General features: G+C 39.0%; 1 protein-coding gene across 6 annotated transcripts in view; it reads left to right on the top strand.

Annotated features, from left to right (window-relative positions):
- The window catches only part of jakmip3.S (Janus kinase and microtubule interacting protein 3 S homeolog), a 77,463-nt gene that overhangs the window by 22,186 nt on the left and 27,428 nt on the right, over positions 1 to 27,849 (top strand). For 3 of the 6 annotated variants that reach the window (XM_041570890.1, XM_041570888.1, XM_041570887.1), the window contains exons 2-8: positions 5,249 to 5,489; positions 13,712 to 14,209; positions 23,994 to 24,113; positions 25,398 to 25,544; positions 25,653 to 25,784; positions 27,334 to 27,369; positions 27,462 to 27,521. In XM_041570890.1, the coding sequence (XP_041426824.1) occupies positions 5,355 to 5,489; positions 13,712 to 14,209; positions 23,994 to 24,113; positions 25,398 to 25,544; positions 25,653 to 25,784; positions 27,334 to 27,369; positions 27,462 to 27,521 (1,128 nt within the window). In that variant the 5' untranslated portion in view covers positions 5,249 to 5,354. Of the gene's footprint in view, positions 1 to 5,248; positions 5,490 to 13,711; positions 14,210 to 20,739; positions 20,956 to 23,993; positions 24,114 to 25,397; positions 25,545 to 25,652; positions 25,785 to 27,333; positions 27,370 to 27,461; positions 27,522 to 27,849 lie in introns of all 6 variants that reach the window. The other 3 variants (XM_041570891.1, XM_041570889.1, XM_018227370.2) reach the window with 2 other exon arrangements.

Raw genomic sequence — 27,849 nt, 5'->3', positions numbered from 1 at the left:
GTTTCATATGCAGAATTAATGGAAACTCATTATTATATTACTACCTACAGTTTGAAAAATATGCAGGTATGGAATCCAGGTATGAATATACAGGTATGGAATGCCAAGAGGAACACTCCTAGCTAGGGAAACACCGAATCCAGGATTCGGTTTTGGATTCGGGCAGGATTCTGCCTTTTTGCAGGAGGATTTGGATTCTGCCCGAACGAACCAAATCCGAATCCTAATTTGCATATGAAAATTAAGGGCATGGAGGGAAATTGCAGAAGTAAAAAATGTTTTCCACTTTTCACCCCTAATTTTCTTATGCAAATTAGGATTTGGATTCATTTCGGTATTCGGCCGAATCTTTCGCGAAGATGCAATAGCAATAAGAGCCAAATGACTGGACACATGGAAGGAAGATGATAGCACTGCTTAGAACTTATTAACCTGCAAAACAATCCAACTTGAACAATTTTATTGAATGCCGTTCAGTAAATGTAAGAAACCACAAATACCTTTTTTTTGGAGGTTTCTAGTAATGGCATTAACGAGAAGCAGCTCTGTACCCTGTTGAAAGTGTTATAGTTTGGTCCACATCTAGTAACCCCTTTGTTTACAAAGGTTCTAAATTCTGGGTAAAAAAAAAAAAGTACAAATCCTGAAACCCATACCTGTGGCTAATTTAGCAATAAGAGAGAAAAATACAAGAAAGCTTAGTGCTCATTGAAAAAGCAAATATCTGCTTGAACATGTATTTAGCACCCATGTTAGTAAGTCAGCCCCATTATATTATCCCCTTTAGCACTTGTACTGCGGCTTCTGTCCATGGTGCTGAACACTGAGAAACAGGGAAAAAAGACTTTCAACACTCCTGCTCTGGAGGAAATGCACTCATTTGAATTATCTCTAATATAATACATTTTATTTACAGTTTTTGACCTACACAATAAGTTTACAACAATTCTTTGGGTTTAGATCCCCTTTCATGAATCCACCTTTAATTAATGAATCCAAGGAACAGAACATTTATCTGCTCCATTATCACTTCATTGGCTTAAAGCCTGTGGCTATGCCAGTAAGTGATGATTACAGATATAAGTGCTGTGCCAGTGATTCTATTTCTGTTCAGACTAAAACCTGGGCTCTTGTGAAATTCACATTCATTGCCGTTTCTGCTTGCACCATGTGGGAACTCTTCTTTGCTTTCCTTTTCTCAAATATTTGCTTTGAATTTGTTTCCAGGATTATCCAAGAGAAAGAAATCAGGTCACACAATGTTCTGTCGATGCAGTCCACACAACTGTAGTTTGCTAATCCTGCAGGATTTTCTGACAAAAGAGGTTTTTATGATTCACCATTTTCATCATTTCAGATTGAATTATAATGGGGGAGGGGGTAGTAGGTTTTATCTAAACACAAACACAGTTCCTCTTGTCTTCTTGATTGTGCTGTTGAATGAAGGAGAAGCCTAACTATTACTGGACAATACCTGGTTAAAGGGTTGCTATTATCTTGGAAATGGAGTTATTTATTAGGATAAATAATAAAAGACAAAGTATAGAAGTACTCGTACACTAGACTAGAGTGAAAATTTGGTCTTGTGAATTCCTTAGGGCCCTTAGTAAAACTATACATATTAAAGGGCCTCTTTAGTGTTGGTTTTTGGAAAGGACATGTCTATGATTTTATGATTTTAGGGTATATCTCTATACTGGCTATGAACTACTCTGGGAGACCTTCCAGTTGCAGCTGTACCATTTAGCACAGATCCTCAGAAAGGAAAAGCACGAGGTAGATGTCCAGTTTGAATGGTAACCTTAAAGGGGTGGTTCGCCTTTACGGTAACTTTTAGTATGTTATAGAATGGCCAATTTCAACCAACTCAATTGGTCTTCATTGTTTATTTTTTTTATAGTTTTATAGTTATTTGCCTTTTTCTTTTGACTCTTTGCAGCTTTCAAATGGGGGTCACTGACCCTATTAAAAAGCAAATGCTCTGTAAGGCTACACATGTATTGTTACTCATCTTTCCATTCAGGCCCTCTACTATTTATATTCCAGTTTTCTATTCAAACCAATGCATAGTTGCTAGGGTAATTTGGACCCTAACAATCAGATCGCTCCTTCAAAAGGAGGGCCATGGTATTAGGCAAGGAGCGAATATAAATTTTTTAAAATAAAAACAGCATTCATTTGATCAGGCTTTCCTGAAAGTATTTGTACCCATTTATTTTTTTTTGCTATTGTTCTACAACACCCAGCTGTCCAAATGTGTAACCCCAAATAGATTTGCGGGGTTAGAGGTGCTTTGGCAACTGTTAGGTGAGATGGATTCACATTTTGGACATCCCTGATTTATATATTTTTGTCCCCCTAGATTGGGGCCCCAGCATTTCTGCATTGTCTGTGGCTCAAACATTCCTGCATTGTAGAGGCCCCAATGTGCCTTCATTGTCTGGGCCCCTGCATTCCTGCATTGCCTGGGCCCCAGCATTTCTACCTTGTCTGGGTTCCTGCATTTGTGCATTGTCTGTGGCCACTGCATACCTACATTCCCTGGGCCCCAGCATTTCTACATTTTGTGGGCCTCAGCATTTCTGAATTTTCTTGGTCCATCATTCCTGTATTGTCTGGCCCCCAGCATTCCTGTATTGTCTGGGCCCCAGCATTCCTGCATTGTTTGAGCCCTAGCATTACTACATTTTGAGGACTTTCTTGATTTGTCTGGGCCTCAGAATTCTTGCATTTTTAGGGTGTTCCTGCATTTTCTGGGCTCCAGCATTCCTACAGTGCCTGTGCCCTAGCATTGCTACATTTTCAGGACATTTCTGCATTGTCTGCACCCCATTATTCCTGCATTTTCAGAGTGTTCCTGCTTTATCTGGGCACCGGCATTTCTGCAGTGTCTGGGCCTAAATTTTCTTAACTCTGTCCTTGTACAATATAAAGTAAATAAAAATACTCTGGGTAATTTATGAGCTATTGGACTTCATGGCCAGCAATGCACTTGTCGGCTTGCAAAATAGCTCAGTAGTTTCTTTTGTGATGAAATTGCTTTCTATCGTGTAATTCGAAGCGTACTGTTGATCTCATTATATTCTGCCAATGTAACAGCTATCTGTGGGATTTGAGTCATTAGAATGCACAGATATTCCCCCTGCAAAGTCATGAAAGCCACACTGTAAATCTTTCTTTAACAATTATTATCCTTGATGTACGTAGGTTGAAGAGGGGTGAGCTCTGCGGAATGTGCACTATTGCCTCTATGCTGTGCATCTCTCATTGGCATTCCATCAACATTTCCTCCTCTTTCCTTCCATACTAACTTATTACCATAAAATACTGCCATGGGAAAAGCATTTCTCTCCTAACGTGCAGGCACAAGTCACATGACTTGGGGCAGCTGGGAAATTGACAAAATGTCTAGCCCCATGTCAGATTTCAAAATTGAATATAAAAAAATCTGTTTGCTCTTTTGAGAAATGGATTTCAGTGCAGAATTCTGCTGGAGCAACACTATTAACTGATTCATTTTGAAAAAATCTTTTTTCTCATGAGAGTATCCCTTTAAAGCTGGGATGTCCAGAATCAACTCTCCTGATGCAACAATCAGAATGATTCAATGACATGAAAGTTGATGAATGAAGCTCATCATTTTTTTGGATTATTGATAAAATGGGTATTATGGCCAAGGCCTGTCCTATTTTTGGCAAAATAAAAGGAAAGGCTTAACAATATTTTCCTTTTTAAGATTGCTGTAGTAAGTTACCACTCATATCCATTATTACTTAGGCGACTATTTTACTATCTTAGAAACTTTGAAGGAATCTTCTGAAACTTTATGTATAGGCTGCATCGTGGATATGCCCAGAAGGTGCTGCATTGGTGTTTCCAGGTTAGGGCCTCTTGTTCTTATGGACACATTTTATTATTTAGGCACAATGCCAGATCTATTGTAATGGGGCCCAACCAAAGACAGGCAAGTAGCACACCAAATACTCACCTTGCACCCATGCCACGTGTGGGTAAGTGCACCAGCTAGGGGTACATATTAGTGTGTTAGTTCTTCACACTGCACCCTTTTTGTAAATGAGCACCTGGAGTCACAGCCAACTCATTATAGAGTTTATGACTGGTATTAGGTCTTTATGATCAAACCTATCCATACGATATCACCATCTACTCTTTATTTTATTTGCTTTCGAGGTTTTTGCTGTGTAGCAAATTCAGTTTGGGCTATATATATATTTTCTATGTTGGGTTTTGAAAATACAATCTCAAAACAAATCTGATATCTACAAACCAGAGCCAAAATTCTGTCCACGTCTGCATTTAAAGCAATTACTGAAAGGAAAAAATGACTCTGATCTTTTTGCCACGTCATACAATAATTTCTCTAGCCAGTTACGGAACTTTCCTTCCATACATACCGATTTCCATTATTTTTTTACGCAACTCTGATCAAGAGAAGGGAGGGGGCGTTTTATCATTAAAATACATTTTGCAGGAATTCAATATGGATAGAAATACTGTATTTTATATACTGTACCAGCCCAGAGGTACAGCAGCCATATAACAGTAATGGCCCAGGCCTTCAAACCTATGCACCCCTGAAATGTATTCAGAGGTGCATAGACTTTTTAGCCAAATCAGAAGTTCATACATAAGGGGTCATTCGTGGCCTCTGAAGATGCAGGTGCAAGAGCTCTAAAGGATGCAAGGGCCTTTTTTTCAGTTTGCACATTGTATGGGGCATTGTGACTCACTCTATGGAGTCTACATAGCTACTTGCATTGGAAACCAATAAGAGGATCCTCCAAGGTTACTCAAAGCTGCACACAAATAGCTGGTAAATATTAGTTCAAACTTCGTTCTATTGGCAGAACTAGATTCTTCCTAGTTGCAACTAGGAGTTTGCCTCTAGAGGCCTGAAATATTTTAAAAAAAGTGGCGTCTTTTACTCTTACTTTTACTCTGTGTGTATCATTGGATTACCTTAGCCAATCACCTTTTCATGAGCCATGGCAGGGACCTCTAGGATTAATGCGGTGAATCGGACCTCATTAACCTTCAAACCACAGCAGCTCCCCATCTTGACCCTGCTAAACAGCGAATCCCATGGCCTTGTTTTCCTTTATAATTATATTTTCATTTTCTAGGTCAAAAATACTGATGTCCCACTGTGAGTCTCATTATATTTAATAAGACAATTAGGATCCATTGCATGGTTTCCTCTAAAATAAATTGTTCCACTTTTTTTCAGACAACCAGAAAAATGTAGAAAGAAAATAAGGATCATTGTCGCTCCGTGAAACAGGGAGGAGATCTCTCTGATTGGGACGGCGCCCTCCCTGGCACTCCACCTCACAATGTCAAAGAAGGGAGCCAGCAGCAGAGCTAAGGGAGACAAAGCAGATGCCCTCGCCTCCTTACAAACTGCCAATGAAGACCTAAGAGCAAAACTCACCGAAATCCAAATTGAACTCCAACAGGAAAAGAGTAAGGTGTGTATCTTTATAGGCTTATACTTAATAAATGGAACTCAGAGTTGGCTTGGCACTGAAATGATCCTCTTTAAAAACAAAGTCAAAACTTGTGTGTTGGCTAAAATAAGTCAATGGGTGTCATCTTGACTTGGTGAAAGGTTTGATGATCACACAGTGCCATAGTGTTTTAGATGCCACCTCATTCCAGGCAGGTTGATACTGTGGCCCAGTCTTTACCCATAGCAAGTTCTATAGGCACATGAAAAAGAAGCCAGAATCCTTACTATAAAATGTATTCAGGGGTGCAGAGGTCTTTTTTTAGCCAACTCAGAAGTTCATACATAAGGGATCATGTGTGGCATCTGAAGGTGCAGGTACAAGAGCTCTAAGGGGTGCAAGAGCCTTTTTTTCACTTTGCACACTATATGGGGCATTGTGAATGACTCTATGGTGTCTACATAGCTACTTGCAATAAGAGGATCCTCCAAGGTTACTCAAAGCTGTACACAAGTAGCTGGTAAATAGTAGTGCAAACTTAGTTTTATTGGAGAGCTAGACTCTTCCCCGTTGCAACTAGGAGTTTGCCTCTGCAAAACACTAAAGGCCTGAAATATTTTTTAAAAAGTGGCGTCTTTTACTTGCTTTGTGTGTGTATCATTGGATTACCTTAGCCAATCACCTTTACATGAGTCATGGTGGGGACCTCTAGGGTTAACATGGTGAATTGGACCTCGTTAATCTGATGATAATGCTGCAATTTGCATGCAATTTACCAAAATGGATTTTATATCTGTATTAAGGCATTTTGTGCTGTGGTGAACACAACTTAGGGTGCATGCACCATTATAATGGAATTTCTAGAAAAAAACACTGCATAGTGAGTTTAAAAAAAACATTTTACGCTATCTTTGTAAACAAGCCCTTATTTCACTCATCGTAGTTCAAAAGGAATTAGCAAGTTTTTCATTGCTTGTATGAATTGTACTATTACATTAATTACCACGACACCAAGGGGCACATTTACTAAGCTCGAGTGAAGGATTCGGAGTAAAAAAAACGTTGAATTTCAAAGTTTTTTTGGGGTACTTCGACCATCGAATAGGCTACTTCGACCTTCGACTTCGATTTGAACGATTCTAACTAAAAATCGTTCGACTATTTGACCATTCGATAGTCGAAGTACTGTCTATTTAAAAAAAACGTAGACTACCTACTTCTGCACTTTAAACCTACCGAGCTTCAATGTTAGCCTATGGGGACCTTCCCCATAAGTTTTCTAAGCTTCTTTTGATTTCTAAGCTTTCCTTCGATCGAACAGTATTTGCGGTAAATCCTTCGACTACGATATTCGAAGTCGAAGGATTTTACTTTGAGGGTCGAATATCGAGGGTTAATTAACCCTTGATATTCGACCCTTAGTAAATGTGCCTCCAAGAGTTGGGTTAAACTCTTCCTTGTGAGTGTGTACATTACCGTAGGTGACATCTGATATAAGCGAGTTTTACCCAATAAATGGCTGTGTTTTAAATAATTGCTGAAACGTTCTGTACCTTTTGCTGACATCTCACATCTGCTTATAGCATAAAAGCTCACCACTCAGGTAAATGAACTGTACTCTGATTTATCAGCTGTTTGCTTTGCAAGCTGAGACTCCTAGTCCTGCATGACAGCCTCTGAAGCTCGGCTCTTACATATATATTGGTCTCATACTAATATCGGTCATTCCCAAAACCATTAGTAGGTCCCTGAAGAGCCACAGGTATATGCAAATATTTTTTTTTTACAATTTTACTATGCATGTACCAATAGCTCATAATGGAAGAATGCTGATGTTATTCTAATCCTTTCTATTTATCCAGATATGGGCTAATGTTTTTCCGTTTGCTCCTTACAGGCAGGAAATATTAAAGCAGCGGTTTTGCATCCACAAGCCTGCGCTTATAGCTGCAATTAGAATGATAAAAGCCATTACAAGCGACCCTAATTCCCAGGAGATACATTGCTTAGGCCTGTTAAAAAACCCTTTGATAAGTTTCCCCTACATTTCAGGACAAAATATACAGTAAGCTTAGGGATAAAGCTTAAGGCAAATCCCATTATCCATATCACAGCTAGAATGTATTACAAGGATTGCTGTTGTAATAGTAACTGAAAATATACATTTTTTCTTCCACTATCCAATTAGAGACAAAAATCAATGTCTTTAAACAGCAATACGATGTGAAACCAGCCATTAGTCTGCATAGGGAACCTTACTTATATTTCCGACATGGGGCTGCCATGATAACAATAAAGAAGCTGCACCCTGTAAAAAGACTATAGGCCAGAGGTCTATAAGATCCCTCTGTGTATGGCCGTCTTAAGTAGTTTAAACCAGGTACACAGAATGATCCCTATTTGGCCAATTAACAAAACAAGTGAATCTTTGGCAAGATCTGACTGGGTATTTGCAGGTATGAGATCCATTATCTGGAAACCCATCTGAAAGGCGAACTCAATATTAATTAAAAAAATTTAAAATGATTTGCTTTTTCTCTGTATTAATAAAACCGTAGTTTGTACTTGATGTACTTGATGTACTTGATCATGAATCCTTGGAGGCAAAACAATTATTATGGGTTTATTTAATCTTTTAGATAATTTTTTAGTATATTTAATGTATGAACATCCAAATTACCGAAAGACCTCTAATCCAGAAAACCCCAGGTCCCAAGCATTCTGCATAACAGGTTCCATAGCTTTACTAGGAGTGCAAATGGTTTAGTAGGACAATGACTTGGTCAGTAGTGACTAAACCAGCAGTGTGATGTCTATAGGGGATAGTTGAGGCGAGGCTGTCAGCATATCATTCATGTTTTATTGGGAAGGAAAATATGTAAATAGTTTGTTTTGACCTATATCCACTTTGACACAACAATATTATATAAAAATGTTGTGCTCATTATTTGCCCAGTGCCCATAATTTTTCTGTTATTTTTATTACATACCAGTATGGGAACATTCACTATCAAACAGACGTGTTCACACGAGGTGCAATAAATCACTAGTCTATAACTGAAGATCAACACCTTAATCAACCCAACTGTCAGATCCAAGAGAATAAATACAGCAACACATATATCCACATGGTGCACTTGCTTTATGATGAGTGTAGGTTCCTTCACTGAATGCTACATTGCAGGAATGGACTATCTTAAACTTCACGAGAATCTTGCTAGAGAGGTCCCTCAGTCTAAGTGGACTACCTCTGTCTCTACAGCAGAACTAGCCCAGCCCTCTCTTATAGTTGAAGCAAACAGCTAGCCTTATATTCCTATTCCAGGGGGCCCCCAACATTTTACCTATGAGTTACATTCAAATGTAAAAAGAGTTGGGGAGCAACACAAGCATGGAAAAAATTCCAAATAAAGGCTGTGATTGGCTACTTGGTAGCTCTAAGTGGACTGGTAGCCTACAGGCAGATCTGTTTGGCAGTACACCTGGTTTTTATGCAACCAAAACATGTCTTCCAAGACTGGAATTCAAAAATATTCACCTGCTTTGAGGCCACTAGGAGCAACATGTTTTTAATGAAACACTGGTTTGGGTCCACTGTCCTAGACAATCTAATGACAAACATTGTCATTGATTGATTTCCTTAGAGAGTCTTCTACTGTGGCTCTTACACACTCAACATAATTGTGGGTATACAAAGTCACACCTCTTGCTCCTGTGCCTTTTATTCGCACATCAAGGGGGGTCTATATATATATATATAATACACAAAAGCCATGAATACCTTGTAAATGATATCCTTATAAATGGTGAGTTCTGATGTCATCAGTTATAAACGGTGAGTTCTGATGTCATTTCTGTCACATGACTCCCTAAAACTTGTGTATTATAATAAATAAAGTACCCCCAGTTGTAAAATATGAGGATATTAGAATTTACTTCGGAGTTCCATGACCTGTATAAAAACACTCGGCCTTCAGCCTCGTGTTTTTATATGGTCATGAAACTCCTCGGTAACTTATAATATCCTTATATTTTACAAGAGGGGGTACTTTATTCACTATATATATATATATATATATATATATATATATATATATATGGAATATATATAGGAATCTCAGCCTGAGCTAGATGTATCCTGGTAGCTAGTATCAATGGATGGCACTCTGTTAACTAAGAGAATGATATTTGCCCTTTCTTACAGCTGAGATGAGTTTTTACATATGTATCCCTAAGCCATCACACGTTCATTTCATGAAATGTATATGGAAATTTTCAGCAATTTTCTTTTCCTGCAGATATTATTTACCAAGCAGCAGGAGAAATGTAATATTACACTGGATAGATCTCTTGGAGTCACAATGGATTGAGTAATAAGTATTCTTTGATTGATAAATTTAAGTCAAGGCTTTTACTTTCTAGGAAACCATCAAGACAATTGATAGCAGCCATTTAGTTTTAGATTCAGCCTTCAGCTATAAAAACGTCAGGCAAAGGCCGCTGCAGATTAGCGTGCAGCAATCAGGCGCCATTTAGGGCTTTTACCATGAATTTCAATGGATCCTTGAAAGATTCATGCTTATAGCATTAACATGTAGCCTTAAAAGCATGGTATAATGGATGAAATTAAGCATTGTATGAATTGACTTACATTGTGGTTCTCAATGGTTTTTATTGGCTCTTATCTATACTAGCTGTATGTTCCAATTTGCCAGTTGCACAACTTTTGGTGAATGAAGTGGTAAGTCCAGGACTCCTTTTGCATCTGTTCCTACAGTTGCTGACTAGAATTGCAATTTCAGTTGAATAAAAAAAACCCAGTGGGCCCTGCCCAGATCCCCACCCTGTAAGAAGACTCTGACCCTGCTTCTTACCTCCCTACCTGGCCCCCACCACGTCCACAAGAAGAAAAAGGTATGTGAAGGGGGCCAGAGGAAGGTTGCGGCTCATGCAGGGGGGCCCTAAAGCAGCAGCATTCGTGTGCCTTGGTCCCCCCAGTCCAACGTTAGTTTTTTCTATTCTGAGCATACGCAAGTCTGAGAGTCTAAAGATCCACTAAGAAAATCCGAGCAGGAACACCAGTCTGGAGAAAAAAGGTTGAGATTTAATATACTGAGTGGTGCTTAACATATTGGTACCCCTTATTGAATTACCCCTTCCTTGTCCTTTAACTGTTTGATTCCCCTTCTCTATATAATCACAAAGTTTTAAACAATGAGCCCAGTGTCAGACTGGCCCACCGGTGTCAGACTGGAAAACTCCCGGTGGGCCCTGGTGTCAGTGGCCCTCATGCTGCTAAACGTTTGTCTTATTTCATGGCCATTCCCTATTTCTATGAGAACAAAGAGGCTAAATAGATGTAATAATAGATTATATTATGTAAAGGAAAGAGACCAAGAGAATAGAGGTTGAGTGATGAGAGGAAGAATAAAAATACTGAGAGTGGGCCCCTGTCTAAGGTTTTTGGGTGGGCCCCTGGTGTCCCAGTTCGACACTGAATGTGCTCCATATGTAACAAAAGGCGCTAAGTTTGCCCAAAAGCAGCAACCCAGAGCGACCAATAAGATGCTTGCTTTTAAACAGTAAATTATACCTGCTGATTGGTTGCTATGGGTGATGGCTCCTGAGCAAACTAGTACTTTTTTTTTTTTTAGATAACCCCAAAGTCAAAATTATGGGGTTTTTTTCAGCCATAGAAACCTTCAGAGATTCCATGCTACTGTATGTTTGTTATCTCTTCATTCTGCCACATCCCATTCCCTACAATATGAGGGCTATGGGCTACTGTAAACAATGCAATGAACAGCCTGAAAAGGAAACAGGTAAAAGGAAACTAATCATAGAATCACCTTTTAATATTTCAATCAGACAAAGGTAATAGAGATCAGAGTGGTCACAGTTTCTCATTGAAACCATTCTGGATAAAATCCTTCAAAAACACTGAATGAAAGTGATGTGACTATAATTTACCTTACAAGGCTTTGCAGAGATCCATGACCCAAACTGACCGTGTTTCAGCATTCCCAGAAAGCTCCTTATGAAATGCACACGTACATAACATTTAATGCAGATGCAGAAGATTCAATAAAGCAGGTGATTGTATTGGCTTAGCCTTAGACAGAGCAGCAACTATGTCTCAGTGACCGAGCTTTGCCTTTCATTAATTGAGATGTTGTTTGGAGGCAGCACTGGCTCCATTTATATTATTTATCAGTGTAATTACAGCATTCTCCCTACATATAAAGGTAATTCATTCACTTTGCAATGCAAATGCAGCTACAATGCTCATAGCTAACTGTGTGTTTCATTGGTTTTTTTTTTATTGTTAGGGCTCGTCTGTAGGGATTAGATGTGCAGTTGACATTTGTGATTTCATGGGTGGCAAAGATGTTTCACAAATCTGTGCTAACATTTTACCATGCATTTGTATTTGCCTGGAAAAAAATGCAGCTTTTTGTGCAATAAAAAATGGCAACAGCACTGTGACTCTTCTGGTTAAAAATTCAGGATCTATCTATCTATCTATCATCCCTCCATCTATTTATCTATTGATCATCATTCAATCTAATTGATTATCTATGTATCTATTGATTATCTTGCTATTATCAATCAATTATTTAGCTATTTATCTACCTATGATACCTATCTATTGATCATCCATCTATCTATTTATCTATTGGTTTTCCTTCATTCTAATGAATTATCTATTTATCTATCTATTGATCATCTTTCTATCTATCATCAATCAATTATTTAGCTATTTATCTATCTACCTATGATATCTATCTATCTATCGATCATCTATCTATCTATCTATTTATCTATCAGTCATCATTTAATCTAATTGATTATCTATTTATCTATCTGTTGATCATCATTTTATCTATCATCAATCAATTATTTAGCTATTTATCTATCTATCTATCTATCTATCTATCATTATTCTATCTATTATCTATCTATCCATCTATCCATCCATCCACTCATCCATCCAGCATCATTCTATCATCATTCTATCTATCCAGCATCATTTTATCATCATTCTATCTATCCAGCATCATTCTATCATCATTCTATCTACCCAGCATTATTCTATCACCATTCAATCTATCCAGCATCATTCTATCATCATTCTATATATCTAGAATCATCATCATCTATCATTCTATCTATTTAAATATACGTTTATCTATCTGTGGCCTCATTAGTACTGCCTTTCAGTTTTGGCAGCTTGTGTGACCTGAGAATTCCCATGTATGTCTCTTGTTCATTCATATGATGTTCATACATATATTTGTAAGAGTGAGGGGTTATAGGCAGGAACAGTAATCATGACAGGGATGATGGTTGGGGGGTGGGGAACCTCAATTATTAATTTTGTTTCGTTTTAACAAGACCGGACACCCTATAATGAAAAATCACCAGCGGAATGGCACTCTCAGCGATTCGTTTTCCAGAGTCGTCTGAAGTTTCCTCGTGAGGCAACTTCAGGCGACTTCGGAAAACGAATCGATGTGAGTGCCATGGCGATTTTGCATTCTAGCCGGCAGGAAGGCAGGGGAAAGTAGTTTGGGGAGATTGTCGCCCCAAAGAAGAGGAGATTTGTGGCCGGGCGATTAATCTCCCCGAATCTGCCCGTGTGCCCTGACCCTAAGACGGGACAGTCATTCACACCTGGAGACCCAGTCTAAGATGTATGGTGAACGATTACTTAAGATGTTGTCACTATGACTGAACCTATTGTTACTAAAATGGTGTTTAGTGGTGAGCAAATCTGCCCTGTTTCACTTTGCTGAAAACAGTGAAAAATTTGAGAAATGCATTAAATCAATAGGCAATAGCATTTTTTACGGGCAGCAATTTGTTCTTACGCATGCAACTTTTTTTTTATACTCCAGTAGTATTAAAGTCAATGGATATTTTTTCTTGTGTCGACTTTTTTTAGTCGCGGCAAAGTGTGAATTTCACTTAAAGTTTCTCAGATGGTAAAATGCTGAATTTTGCCACGACTCCATGCAAGGTGAAAAAATGTGCTCATTACTAATGGTGTTTTCAACTGCACATTAAAGAACTACTTGTTCTCCTAGACCACAAGAGATCAGCTTACATGGTACTGTGGTTGGGCTACAAACATGAGTTTGGTGGAAAAAAAGGTTCTATAAATAATTAATACCTATAGTCAAAATATTGACTGCAATATCTAAAGTAAATAACATGAATCCTTTTTTTCCATTTTTATTTAGGTCAGCAAATTAGAAAGAGAAAAAAATCAAGAGATCAAGCAAATCAAAGAACAACAACAGCATAAAAATATTGTTCTGGTTACTGAGCTAAAAGCCAAGCTGCATGAGGAAAAGATGAAGGAACTTCAGTCTGTGCGGGAAGCCATGCTGAGGCAGCATGAGTTGGAACTGTTTCGGGTTATTAAAATTAAAGACAATGAGAATCACAGATTGCAAGCCATAGTTAATGTGTTACGTGATGGGGCCCCGGAAAAAGTCAAAACTGTTCTTTATTCCGAGGCAAAAGAAGAAGCCAAGAAAACGTTTGAGTTTGAGAAAATCAAAATGCAACAAGAGATTTTTGAACTGAAAGGAGCCAAGAGACAAGCGGAGGAGGCCTTGACTGTGGTCATGCAGGCCGATAAAACGAAAGCAGCAGAAATAAGGAGCATCTACCACCTGCACCAGGAGGAAATTTCCAAAATTAATCGGGAATGTGAAAGAGAAATTCGTAGACTGGTATGTGTGCAGATCCCACTATGTTTATTTATTTAGGTTCAAGGTTTAAGAATGTTTTTTTTTCTTCTTTGAATTATACAAGTGTCGACTGATAACGCATGGGCCAAACCTTAGAATATCATGTTCTGAAGATTTCCTAGTTTAAACTTTTGCCTTGATTATTAAATTCCTTTCCATATTCTTTAAGCTGTGATTATTATTAGTGAACTTTACTCCTACGAGAAGTCACTGCCAAATCACTGTGCACTGATCAGATCATAATGGAGGCCAATGCAGGAGATGTGGACCTTGCTCTGATGTAGACTCAGTCTAAAACGGCCAACTCTGCAGCATAAATCTGTCCATGTACGGCCAGTTTAAGGGAGTTTATTGCATTCTAAATAAAACAGAAACATTTTAATTATTAACGTAAATCAACATGCAAGCTATTTCTATTCTAAACAAATGCAAATGAGTTAGTCGAAGTAGTGTTTTCATTGTAGTGAACTTGTTGTAGCAGTTATGGCACAAAAGCCCCATCCAGGTAAATTGGAGTCTTATGAAATGAGTATACATAACTTGTCCCTAAAAGCTCCTAAACAGAATAACTACAGGGATGTTCAAACAAAAATATTATGCTTTCTAGAACAAATGAAACATCATAACAATTAGATTAGTTAGATCAGTGAAAGGTATTCATGGGCAATAAATTAGGAAGTCACAGATAGATAGAGCTCAAATGTAGAGATAATGGAAATTCGAATTATGGAAAGACCGTCTCCCATAAACTCCATTATAATGAAATAAATCAGATTTTTAAAAATGATTTCCTTTTTGTCTGTAATAATAAAACAGTAGCTTGTACTTGATCCCAACTAAGATATAATTAATCCTTATTGGAAGCAAAACCAGCCTACCGGTATTTAGTTTATTTAATGTTTACATGATTATCTAGTAGACTTAAGTAGTGATGGGCGAATTTATTCGTCGGCGTCAAAAAGAAAGAATTTCGCGCAAAATTCAAAAATTTTTCGGCAAAGTGAAACGTCGCAAATTCGCCCATCACTAGACTTAAGGAATGAAGATCCAAATTACAGAAAAACCCAGGTCCCAAGCATTCTGGATAACAGTTCCCATACCTGTATTTCTATATCTGAGCAAAGTTATTCTTTTAAACTCGGTGCCGGGTTTACATGTAGAAGTCCCATCCACAACCATCCCTTTGGGTTTGAACACCCATCTGCCAATAAAAAGACAGCACTTGTAAAGACAGTCTTAATCTGGCAATTGAAACTTGTAAGCTTGATACCTTTATTGAGGAAGATATGGGCTTAAGAATGGTATTATAAGCAAAATAAATATTCATAATTTGATAATTATAATCATCATGGTTTTATAATGGGCAGATCATGTGAAACACATCTACTTAATGGTTATAAAATTTATATGTGGACAGAGAGTAGTTGACAATGATACCTAATCTAAATGAACTAGGGTTCTAACGGGTTCGGTATTGAGTCTACTTTTATTGAATCGGTTCATTTATGACATTAGACAGAACATTGAAAGATAGTCAATGTTAAGGTATATCCTTTATATAACTTGGTTCTACAGCCTTCTCCTTTCTGTACTGGGAAAACTAATTACAAGCACTTTCTATTTTAGATCCTTTTATTGTTTCCCAATCCTCATGTATAATAACTCAGTAGACACAGCAGGACAAATGCAGTGCAACATTCATGCATAACAACCCCAGAACACATTGTGTATAAACTCGAGTATAAGCCGTCCCAAGTATAAGCCGAGGTACCTAATTTTACCTCCAAAAACTGGGAAAGCTTATTGACTCGAGTATAAGCCTAGGGTGAGAAATGCAGCAGCTTCTGGTAAGTTTCAATCAAAAAATTTAGGGTTTCTGCTCCCATTGGAGGTGCCGGCGTCTCGTTTTTGGATGCCGGCGACCATTCTTGGACACCGGCGAATATTCTTGAATGCCGGTGACTATTCTTGGACGCCGGTGACTATTCTTAGGCGCCAGTGACTATTCTTAGACGCCGGCGACTATTCTTAGACGCCGGCGACTTTTTTTGCACTTGAGTTTTTCAGCATATTTTGGGGGCTGAAAAACTCGGCATATACTCGAGTATATACGGTACCCCATAAACACTGTAGGATAAATGCAATGCCAATTTTTCCACCCAATAAACATGGCTAATGATAAATGTGTTTCATTTTGTGAATGTGATATCTTTGATTGTGAGTTCTTCATGTAAATCATGAGTGAGAATAATATTAAGATCCATTACAAAGGGAATCAACAGGGTTAAAGCTAGAGCAAGAGTCACATGCAAATGTTCAGGCATTCATCGTGTTCATAGCACATTCAAGAAATCCCCAATTCATCTCTTGTCACTGTAATATGTTTTATATCCAATCCCCAGCCTGCAAGGTGCTCAGATGAAAGATAAATCCATTAGAGAATCACATAACTCTCAAGTAATGGCAGCTGAGTTCCCAGAAGCACCTCCAGGGCATAATGATTTCCCTTTCTACTTTTCAGTGAAGCCTTTACCCAGTCTACCATAGCCAGTGCTCCAATTAATGTAAGAGGATCCTTTAATGAGAACAACTGTATGCCCTAGCTATACCCAACTCCAACATATTGGGGCTCATTTATAAAAACTCGGCAAATTTGCCCATGGCCAGTTACCTATAGCAACGAATCGGTGATTAGCTTTTTAAAGCCAGCTGCAAGTAGAACAATGAACGCAGCAATCTGATTGGGTTACTGTTGATAAATGTGTTGATAAATGACCCCTAATTGTTTTTAGAAAACAACCCATAACAGAACTATATTCATTCTTCTGAGATTACAGCGTGATATACAGTTAAGTATAATAATGAATTACTAGAGCCTCTTCACTAACACACGTACACAATTACCCACAATGCAGAATTGTCCCAGGATTCACAGAGTAATTGTTGGTGCCGATTAAGTAGAGTGCACAAGAATTTACAAATACTACAAGGTATGTGACTTATTATGACAAATTAAATGTTTTGAAGCATATTGTCATTCAAGGACAAGTGGAGCTTTTAATCTGTTCTTTTATTGTGGACATAATTTAGCATCTTGGATGGATTTTTCTGAAGTAATGTGCTCTGCATGCATTAGATGCAGCAAGGGGACACGAAGGAAGGGGGGAACCTAACCACTTGTGCAAAATACATTGGCTGGGACCTATGTTGTAGTGCCAACAATGAGGGGAATAGGAGAAGGAAAGAGGGGTATGAAATAGGGGAAGTGGTCCCCGACCCCAACTGAGCAATAATGTGTCATTTGTATAATCTTGTCCAGACTGAGGGAGAATATCTGGGGTCGCAAAGAGCAGTGGGAACAGGAGCGCTAAACTGTAATGCAATGTTCAGTGCTGTATTTAGGACCTAGGTGCTCCTCACTATATCCAAAAAAGATGTGAGGACCTCCAATAATAAAGAAGCAATTATATTAAAAAATATAAAATTTATTAGGACATGAAAACCTAAAGCGTTTGGTGCCTATTGGGGCACTTACTCATAGGCTTAAGTGCTTAAGTGCTCCTTCCCAACTTGCTGAAGTGATGTCACATACACAGACGTCACTTCCTTTATACGTGATGTCACATCTGCCAAAAAGGCACCTGGTAACCCCTCACCCCCCAGCTCCACTACTAAGCTTACACAGAAAGTCTCCAGCAGCTGGGGAGATTTTTTCTTCTTAAATAAAATAAAAACTATTATATTGGCACCCAAGGGCCTTCATCCTAAACTGCCAGCCTAGGCAAGGACCCGTGGGTATCTACAGTATATATAAACACAGCCCTCTCAATATTAGCTTCAGGTCCCCCCTTTTGCTGTTCCTGGTAGTAATAACTATGGAGCAAGTCTGGCACTGCCTAGTTCTCACACTAGCTCTTACATTTATCACTAATACATAAGGGCAATGCCACTGCTGTTCCAGGATTATGTAGAAATCGAAATGGTTCCTGGAATGTGCCTGGCAAAACTATCCATGCACCTTCATTTGCAGCATTAAATTTTATCTGGTATATAAATGTCAGCTTTTACTGTAATGCACTGGCATGCTTCTTCCTAAACAGTCTGGCCCTGAAGTTATTGATAATATTCTTTTTATTTATAACGGATGTGGTTTCTTTTACATTAGAAATGGCTTTCTTGGCATAACTGCCTCTGTCTTTCCATTTTTCCATTTCACTGATTTGTGCACGGCTGCTAAACATAGTTAATGTGCATGGGAAGCAGATTGAATTAAGCCTAGCTCGTATATTTTGTCTCCGTTATGTGCCATCTCTGCAAGGCCTGTACTGTGCCACAGGGCAAGATTAATCCTTAATGATATCAATAGCTAATCAATCAAATGCACTTTAAGGCATCAGATCTGTATTTTACTTAAAAAATATATAAATATATCATAGTTTTTGTCATACTATAGCATGGACACAAATATTTACAGCCCAAGTATAGCTGTTGCCACCGTAGACTTCTGCATATGGCACCATTTTATCATAATCTGGCTCTTTTTTTATTTATTTATTTTTTTATTTATATTTATTTTATTTATATTTATATATTTTTTAATATTCTCTATTGGGTATATATCATTACCAATTAGTAACTCTTATTTAGCAAATTATTCTGTATACTAGTATACAGTATAATACTAAGTGGTTGAATCCAATATTGGTTTGGATGTAAGTTCCATAATGGTTTTAGAGGATATTGTGTTCCAATAACAGCTGACAGTGGCCACTGGCTCATGGCACACAGGATGCTTTTCAGCTGGTAGTCTTCAATTTCCCATAATTACCCTATGGTCCAGGGCTGGACTGGGGGTCCCGGGGCCCACCGGGCTTCTTTTGCAGGGCCCCCTTTCCGACTGCAACCCCCACCCCACGTGGGCCTCCCAGCTCAGGATGCGGATCTGGGCTGGTGGGCCCCAGGCTCTTGTGGGGGTTTTTTCTCTGTATCCCACCGGCCCAGTCGGACCCTGCCATTGTCTCATTAACATTAATGGATAGAAAATCTGCACCCTTTAACATTTGCTAAGCATTTAAGTCTAACTGGGTAAAGAAAAACGTCTCTTTATCCAAGAAACTTGTTAATTACACAAGTGAACTCTCAATTTTTGCTTGTCGCTAAATTTGCCAATCAAGGCAACGATCATAATATCAACTCCCAATGAAGCTGTTATCTGTCAGCCAAGCCCCAGTAACTCAGTAAATGTGTTATAAATTGTCATTGTAAGTAGTAAAAATGTACATATTGTAGCCTCTTCCTCAAGTCCAGTCAATGGAGTCCATAAATGTTCACTCCATAACAGCTACAAGTGGATCAATTTATCAGTTCTGTTTCTCTTGGAAGAAACCTGATTTTCTAAATGTTTTCTAAATCCCTAATTTTCTAAGTCCCTCTCTCCCCCATTAAATTACATAACATTAAAACAATAAGGTGGGGTGGTAGAACTCAAATGCTGCCTCATACAGTAGAACAGAATGATGTCCGGCTGCTCAAAGAATCAAATAAATTCTGATGAATTGAAATGCTGATCCACTTTTATGCATTTTTTGGATACTTAATAAATTATTAATGTGATAAAATTCAAACTGATAGTTAGTCCCTCATCGTTCTCCAGTTTGGATGTTAAAACATTTATTTCATATAGTTGTTTATGTGTTCTCAGCTAGGAAACAAAGTCAATCCCTACAATTCCCATCACAAGAACATATAACGAAAAAATAAGTATAGTTAATAGATAGCAGTGTAGGTGGTTCTTCACAGTGAGGCCGGGGGAATGCCCTGTCAGATGATGTTATGATCTTGTGAGGGAGTGGTAGGCGTGAGTGCGTTTGGATGGGCATTGTGTTTGATTTGGAGGGGTTGAACTCAATGGACTTTGGTCTTTTTTCAACCCAACTTCACTATCTAACTCTATATGGAGGGGAAATTCCTTGCTGTCTCCAATGGGGCAATCTGACCTGTTAATTTCAGTAATTCTGTATATTCTCACTAGCATCTAGCCCTCTCTTGATATTATGTCTCAATAACATCTCTTTATATTATCTTCTGGATGCCCTTGTATCTGCTGGAAGGACCTACTGGTAAATGAAGAATAAAAAGGTCCCTTATAGATTTATAGAAAGTTTTCATATCACCCCTTAGACTGTCCTTCTCCAGTGTCAATAACCTCAAATTGACCAGCCTTTTCTCATAACTGAGACCTTCCATACCCTTTATCAATTGGCTGTTCTTTGAACTTCCTAACCCCCCCACCCCTGCACAACTGCTAAAAGTTTGGGAAGGATCTTGAACTTTGATCTTGACAACAAGCTCCCTACCTCCTCACTGTCCAATGCAAATATAAATGGAACATGCTATAAACATACATTTTGCTTATAAAACCAAATATCATACTGCTAAACCAGTTGAGTTGAGCGCGTTATTACCACAAGTTTTGTCATTTCAGTGACTTTGTTGTTCTGTTCTCCTTGTAGATGGATGAACTTAAATTAAAAGACAGAACAGTTTACTTGCTGGAAAAAGAGTTAGGGGTGCAAGCCGGGCATGCTCAAAGACTTCAACTCCTAAAGGAGGCCTTAGATCAACAGCTTGTCCAGCTCAAAGAGTCTGACCGCCATCTGAGCAGCCCGAAACGGGAGTTTCCCATTGCAAGTGGTGCAGGAGAAACTTCAGATCATTCTGGAAGCCCTGTAAGAATTTTAATCTGGTTTTTGTCATCTTTATTTAGGGATCCCAAGATCTATGAGCATTGTCTTTGAAAATACACATTTTGTCTATTCTGTTTTGTGCACAATGTCAATAGACATTGCAAAAGTATTCAGACCCTCATTTGCTCAATAACAAATCTGACTCTATGTTCTCTCTGATTATATATATGTTATACAACCTACCATCTGATTTCCATCAGCAGGGTCTGGGCACCTTGCTAAATAGAAGGATGAATGAGTGGTGCAAAATACAGGGAAATAGTGCAAGAGAACATCTTCATGCTGCTAAACACTGAATCTTAGGGGAAGTTCATGTCTTGATAGAACAATGATCCCACACACAAGGTCAAAGTAACAATGGAGTGGCTCAAGGAAAAATGTGAAAAGGGTGACTATCCTACAATAGCCCCATCTCAGCCCTGATCTCAATCCAGCTCTGAATCTATGGCTCCATTTGAAAATTAAGATGCCCAGGTGTCATCCAACTAATCTGAATGTCACGGTGATTATCAACCTGGAAGAATTTACCCAAAGTTGGTGCATGCATAGTACAAATGGATTAAAGCTGTTATTGCTGCAACAGCTGCCTCTAGAAAACATTACATGCACACCAAGAGCATATTTCTATTTTTTTTGTTTTATAAATATAGGGTAAATATTTTAAGTGGTTTAAATGGAATATTGCAGAACTCAATTTTGGTGTAGGATTTGGTGTTCAGTAGAATGAGAAAATTGCCGAAGGGTCTGAAAGCTTTTTTCAAGCCATTGTTTGTGGGTATTTATAAATATCTATGTGTTTTTCTTTGAATGGAACTCTATGAAGATGCATGTTTGCAGGGTCTGGGCACCGTGTCAAAACAGAAGGAAAAAGAAACGGTGCAAAGTCAAAGCCGGGCCAAGCCGGACAGACGCCCTAGGCAACCTGGCCAGTCACGGCGCTGTATGGGTGCACGCATTCGTGCAAGCATTTATTAAACACTCGTGCGCATGGTGAATAGCTGCTCACACATGCGAGATTGACGCAATATCACAAATCGACTAGGGGTAGAAGTAAGTACGTGCCTGGCACGTACAGATAATTACTACATGGCAGCACAGAAACCAGTGCAATTAGCATCAGAATTTAATAATCAGCCCTGTAGCATCAGTTTATATTACAGGGGAAGCTCATTTTCTGCTGGATAATTAGTGACGAGCCCTAAGCTTAGCTTCTCAACAGCCAATCAGAGCCCACTGAGCATGTGAGTGTCACAGACACTTTCCAAGATGGTGACCCCCTGTGACAAGTTCGAAGTCCTGGATCATCGCTGCTATTGACAAGCTGAAACTTTAGGCTGGTGCAATAAGTTCAGTATATGAAATATGGCACTTTTAGATATATTCATTTCTAGGGTTTAGTTCTCCTTTAATGGCGCTGTTGCAATTCCATATTGTATTTAAACCAGAATGAATTTTACATAATGCCGTGTTTTTACTTTATAAGGATAATTATATCTCTGTAAATCTTTTATTTTCTTTCTGTCCATTCGTTAATTCGTTAATGAAATTGACCCTTGTGGGTTAATATTGTGATTATTTGTCTCTACTTTCCATAGAAATGAAGTACATAAATAGGTAAAACCCAAAGTCTCTCCTGCACCAGTTGTTGCTAAATGTGATTTTTAAGACTGTTCATCTAATGGCTTCCTTGGTCTCTAGTCAAAGGAATTTGTTGCCGTTTGTGTTAAATTTACTGTTGCAAACAATCCATTCAATCGGAAAACTTTGTACAATTTAGGGGCAATGCAGTTGAACCCGCTTATGTTTTTCAGGGGACCAGAAAAAAATGTAAAATCTGGGAAAATGTAATATCAGGGATATCCATTAGATATTGGTGGGGCCGCACAAAAAACAGTGTAAAATGAGGGAAATGGGGGATGCAAAATAGAGGTTTCACAATATATTCAGAGTATTATTTCTTAGTGTAATGACTATAGCTGCTCTTAATTGGATAAGCAATTTTGTTGCTTTAGAGGCCACACGAGGAGATTCGGAGAGATTTTGTCGCCTGGCTACTAATTGCCTCGTCTTATGAGCAACTATCTCCCTGAACTGCCTCAGCGTTTTTCCCCATAGGCTACAATGAAAAGTTGCCTGCGCTAATGCACACACGGCGATGCGTTTTCAATAGTTCCCTGAAATTGCCTCACTGAGCCAACTTTGGGCAACTATTGAAAACGCATCGCCGTGTGTGCATTAGCGCAGGCAACTTTTCATTGTAGCCTATGGGGAAAAACGCTGAGGCAGTTCAGGGAGATAGTTGCTCAAAAGACGAGGCAATTAGTAGCCAGGCGACAAAATCTCCCTGAATCTCCTCGTGTGGACTAGCCCTTAGGGTCGGGGCACACGCTCAAATTCGTGGAGATTAGTCGCCCAGCGACAAATCTCCACTTCTTCTGGGCGACTAATCTCCCCAAACTGCCTCCAGCCAGCTAGAAAGAGGCAACTTCAGGCGACTTCTGAAGATAAAGTGCTCCCAGTGCCATCCTGACGGCGATTTACATTCTATCCGGCAGGATGCAGTTTGGGGAGATTATTCGCTTTTAATAGTCGTTGGGCGACTAATCTCCCCGAATCTGAGCATGTGCCCTGTCCCTTAATTGTTGCTCTTAATTGATCCTGTTGGATCCTTTCATTGGTCATAAATGGCCATCTTGGGGGGGAGGGGTCATTTTAAGACCCTTTGTTTCTATTGCATCTTATCTTATGGGAGTCAAATGCCACATTTACCCTATGAAAATTCTTACTGGATTAGTAAGGCATCCTTAGACTACTGTTTATTATCTACTGTTTATTTCAATTTGTGCATCTTTCATATTATATAGTTCCCTTTTACCTTAGTTGCTGTCATTTTTAAGGTGTACAATCAACAATGAACCCAAAATGCAATTTACAGTAAATTCTTCAATCCCTGCCCGTATTCGGTGTGCTCTTCGCTTTACTTCCAATGCGCAGTTATTTGCAGTCCATCTTTGTTTTAGGAACAGCAGTGGGATGAAAAGGATGTTCGTCGGTTTCAACTAAAAATTGCTGAATTAAGTGCAATTATCCGGAAACTGGAAGACCGGAATGCGTTACTGTCAGAAGAGAGAAATGAGCTAGTAAGTCTAATGCATTGGTAAGGGTAAATATTGTATATCCGTTTGGGGTAAATTGCTAGGTAGCAGGCAAGCCTTGCATAAGCACTGTAAATATTTAGGGGTTGCCTGTGAGTCGCAAATACTTCTGCTTGAACAGTAGCAGGTCTATATAACTGTTTGTTAAACCGAAATTATACTATTTATACATTGAGTTCTGATTGTTTTTCCTTAAATAAGAAGTTGTTGGATGAAATTTTTACATGAATTTAAATATGGGTAATGCTTGCCTTGACCAAAGAATTCTTCATTGGCAGCAAAATGCAACAGAACCCCTTTTGCAAATACAGTAATTAGGCATTCCCAAACCTTTTTAGAAGTTTGAGTATATGTTATTGAAAATGGTTCAGACGGCAGATATCTCTTCCCTAGAACAAAATTCCCCCCATTGTTTATAAATTGGATAATGCAAGTTAACAACTGTAATTAAAGATGCGAGAAGCTGGATAGGGAAGCACAGCACGTTTATATGCAAAGAACCAATGTGACTTGTAATATTCAAATTACAAGCAGCAGGGGATATTTTATTTGTTATGATGGAACATAACTGACCAGAGGGGAAAAAATTACAGAATTACAGAAAGAAGGCAAGTTTTAAGGATCATAGAGCTATCCTTATGACATTATCCACCAAAGAGGTATGCTATGGGGTGAATTTGATCTATACTTTTTCTTTAATAAAGTTTTTTATTCGTTTTGAGGGAAGCAGATGAGGCAAGTGAGATATGAGGACAAAGGCCTAGTTTACAAATTTCTAAGGGGTGCAAAATTCTACCACCGGGACCCATTCATTAAGCTTTTGCACCCACTATATTTTCTGCACTTTGCACCCTGCAAGGTTCGGAGGGCGGCACTGGCAGGCACAAGGCAGTCCTGTACTTAATTCCTGCCTTAGGTAAATACAGGCCATGTTGCACTGAATAGGACAAGCTATCTGTCATCCAAGGGTAGGCAGCACTCTATACATAGGAAGGTGATGCCCCTTGCCTTCCATTACTGGAGCACAAAGAGTTGTACCTTTGGGTGTAAGTCATGGGCTTACTGTGCTTTTCAAGAGTTCCCATGACATTTTTGTATGAATCTGGCCCAGAACTATGTGGAAATTGTCCTCACCATAAGGAAAATGCCTTATTAATCCCTATTCATCTTCTGGGCTGTTTCTTGTTTACTTACTTGAGGCAGAATTATACAAAAACAAAAAATTGTAACATAACCCGTATTCTCTTAACTTTATTTTTTCAAATCAAGTTAAAACGTCTAAGAGATGCAGAAAGTCAATATAAACCCATTCTGGACAAAAACAAGCGACTTAGCCGTAAAAATGAAGAAATGTCCCATTCGTTGCGGAGAATGGAGAACAAGCTGAAGTTTTTAACACAAGAAAACATAGAAATGGTTTGTATTATAGTTTTAATCCATAGGGGCCTTTGTGTGAGAAAGGGGTTCTAGTTTTAAAGGTCCAAATTGTTTTTTTTTTTAAATCTTATTTTTCTATTCATGCAGAGACAAAAAGCTGGTATTATAAGGAGGCCGAGCTCCTTGAATGATCTAGACCAAAGTAGAGAAGAGAGAGAAGTTGACTTTTTGAAGCTGCAGTTGAATGAACAGCAACTCTTCATTGATGAACTTTGTAAGGTAAAGCTTAAACAATATTTAAGTGCAAAACAGATATCAGATGAGAGAGAGAGTCAGTTGTCCAATACCAACATCAGTTGACTCAATAGCAGAGGCATATGAAGAAGCTGCCATGCTCCAAAGCAAAATAACTTTAGGGCCCTCTATATTGCTCAGTGCTTCAGAATCTTTTTGTCCTAACCATTAGGATTTAGGACTGCAAAATGGCAATGCCAGTATTTTCCATGTTATGTTTGGGATTACATTGTTAGAAAGGGTTGAAAAAAGACCAAAGTCCATCAAGTTAAAACCCTCCAAATAAAACCCAGCATCCATACATACACAGTGACCCCTCCATACACTCACATAAACTATATATACTCAAACACTAACTATAGAGTTTAGTATCACAGTAGCCTTGGATATTCTGCTTGTCCAAGAAATCACCCAAACCCCTCTTACAGGCATTAACAGAATCAGCATCACAACATCATCCGGCAGTGCATTCCACATCCTCACTGTCCTTACTGTAAAGAACTACCTATTGTGAGGACTTCCCCTGGGGATCTAGTGGGGGAGCGACTGGGACATCCTTTGCACCCACGGCAAGGATGCCCGCCTCGTCCTCCCTCCTGCACGCCGATGCACATTCTGAAATAATGACTGTGTATAACATCATTGCACCCTGCCGCGAAATTTTAATATTTAAAGGCGCAGGCACCTTTTGTGCACTGCCCAGCGTAGGTCTAATTCGTTAGTTCCTGGGTGAGATTCTGAGTGTTCCTAAACTGTTCTTTACCTGCCTGTCCCTGACCCTGTCTAGTCCACTGCCTATCCTGACCGTTGCCTCTAAATTGACTCCCCTGCTTTGTACTGCGATATTGTTGAGTTTGAACTCGGCCTGTGACCTCAACTATCCTGTCGTCTCTTAATTCTGTACTGCTGCTCATGTTTGGTATTGACATGGCCTGTCCCACAACCATGCTCCTTGTTCTCCATTTCAGTACTACATCTGGTTCCCTTGCCTGCCCAGAACTTTCTCTCTGGTCCTGTCACGTTAAGACCTGGTGGCACCCGAGTAGTGGAGGGCTCCTCCCGGAGCAAAAGGTGGTTGTTATAGGCAGAAGATTGAGCCGTGACCGGGACCTTGGGGATTGTTCTGGGTTTGGGATACCTATCATAACACCTATACTGTTTCAAATGAAAGTTCTATTCCTCTAGTCTGAATGGGGTGGCCTCTTTATAGAAGGGGTGATTGTCAATATAGATTATTCATGCATTGCAAATGTGCTGTAAGCAGGTGATATACTGTAAGTTTTAGGTCGCAACAGACGTATGAACATGAAGCTCCTTGACACACTGGTGAAAAAGTCGCTGATGAACTGTTTTTATGCCACTAGTTATATTGATGATATTTAGATATAGAAACAGTTCCAGTTAACACTGATTGCCCATAAATTTAACTAGACATCCATTTCAGAATGGTTGTACTGTTTTCTCTTCTCTGGGAATAATTATGCAGCAGCAAATCACTTTAATTAATGAATGCTTATGTGATTTATTTTACCAGACTCTGGAAACTGCCGGCTATGTGAAGAGCGTCTTGGTAAGTAGTGTAAGGTTTTGCTGCGACATTGGGCAATATCACAGGGAATTGTACCGGTCTCTGTTAAAAATAAGATATTCTGCTTTCTCCAGGACCGTGAAAAGCTTTTAAAGTTTAGAAAGCAAAGAAAGAAAATGGCAAAACTCCCCAAGGTACTGTTCCTTCCATTCTCTAATTGTCTGCAATTTGTGATCAGAACAATCACTCTCAAAAGTGTTGTTCTATTTCTGGGTCAAATCAAGAGGGTGCAATGAAACACACTGATGCAACGTTTGATTTTCCTGGTCTTTGGAAATTATAATAAATTGTCTTTTGTGTGTACTGTAATCTGTACCTTCTAGGGGGAATATTTGATCATGAGGGCATTATGTCTTTTACTAATAGGGATGTAGCGAACTGTTCGCCGGCGAACTTGTTCGCGCGAACTTCGACCGTTCGCGTCCGCCGAATGTTCGCGAACGTCGCGCGACGTTCGCATTT

Source organism: Xenopus laevis, chromosome 7S, assembly GCF_017654675.1.
Source record: "Xenopus laevis strain J_2021 chromosome 7S, Xenopus_laevis_v10.1, whole genome shotgun sequence".
NCBI lineage: Eukaryota > Metazoa > Chordata > Amphibia > Anura > Pipidae > Xenopus > Xenopus laevis.
The sequence above is the reverse complement of the archived record's forward strand: the minus strand, read 5'-3'. Positions and strand labels throughout refer to the sequence as shown.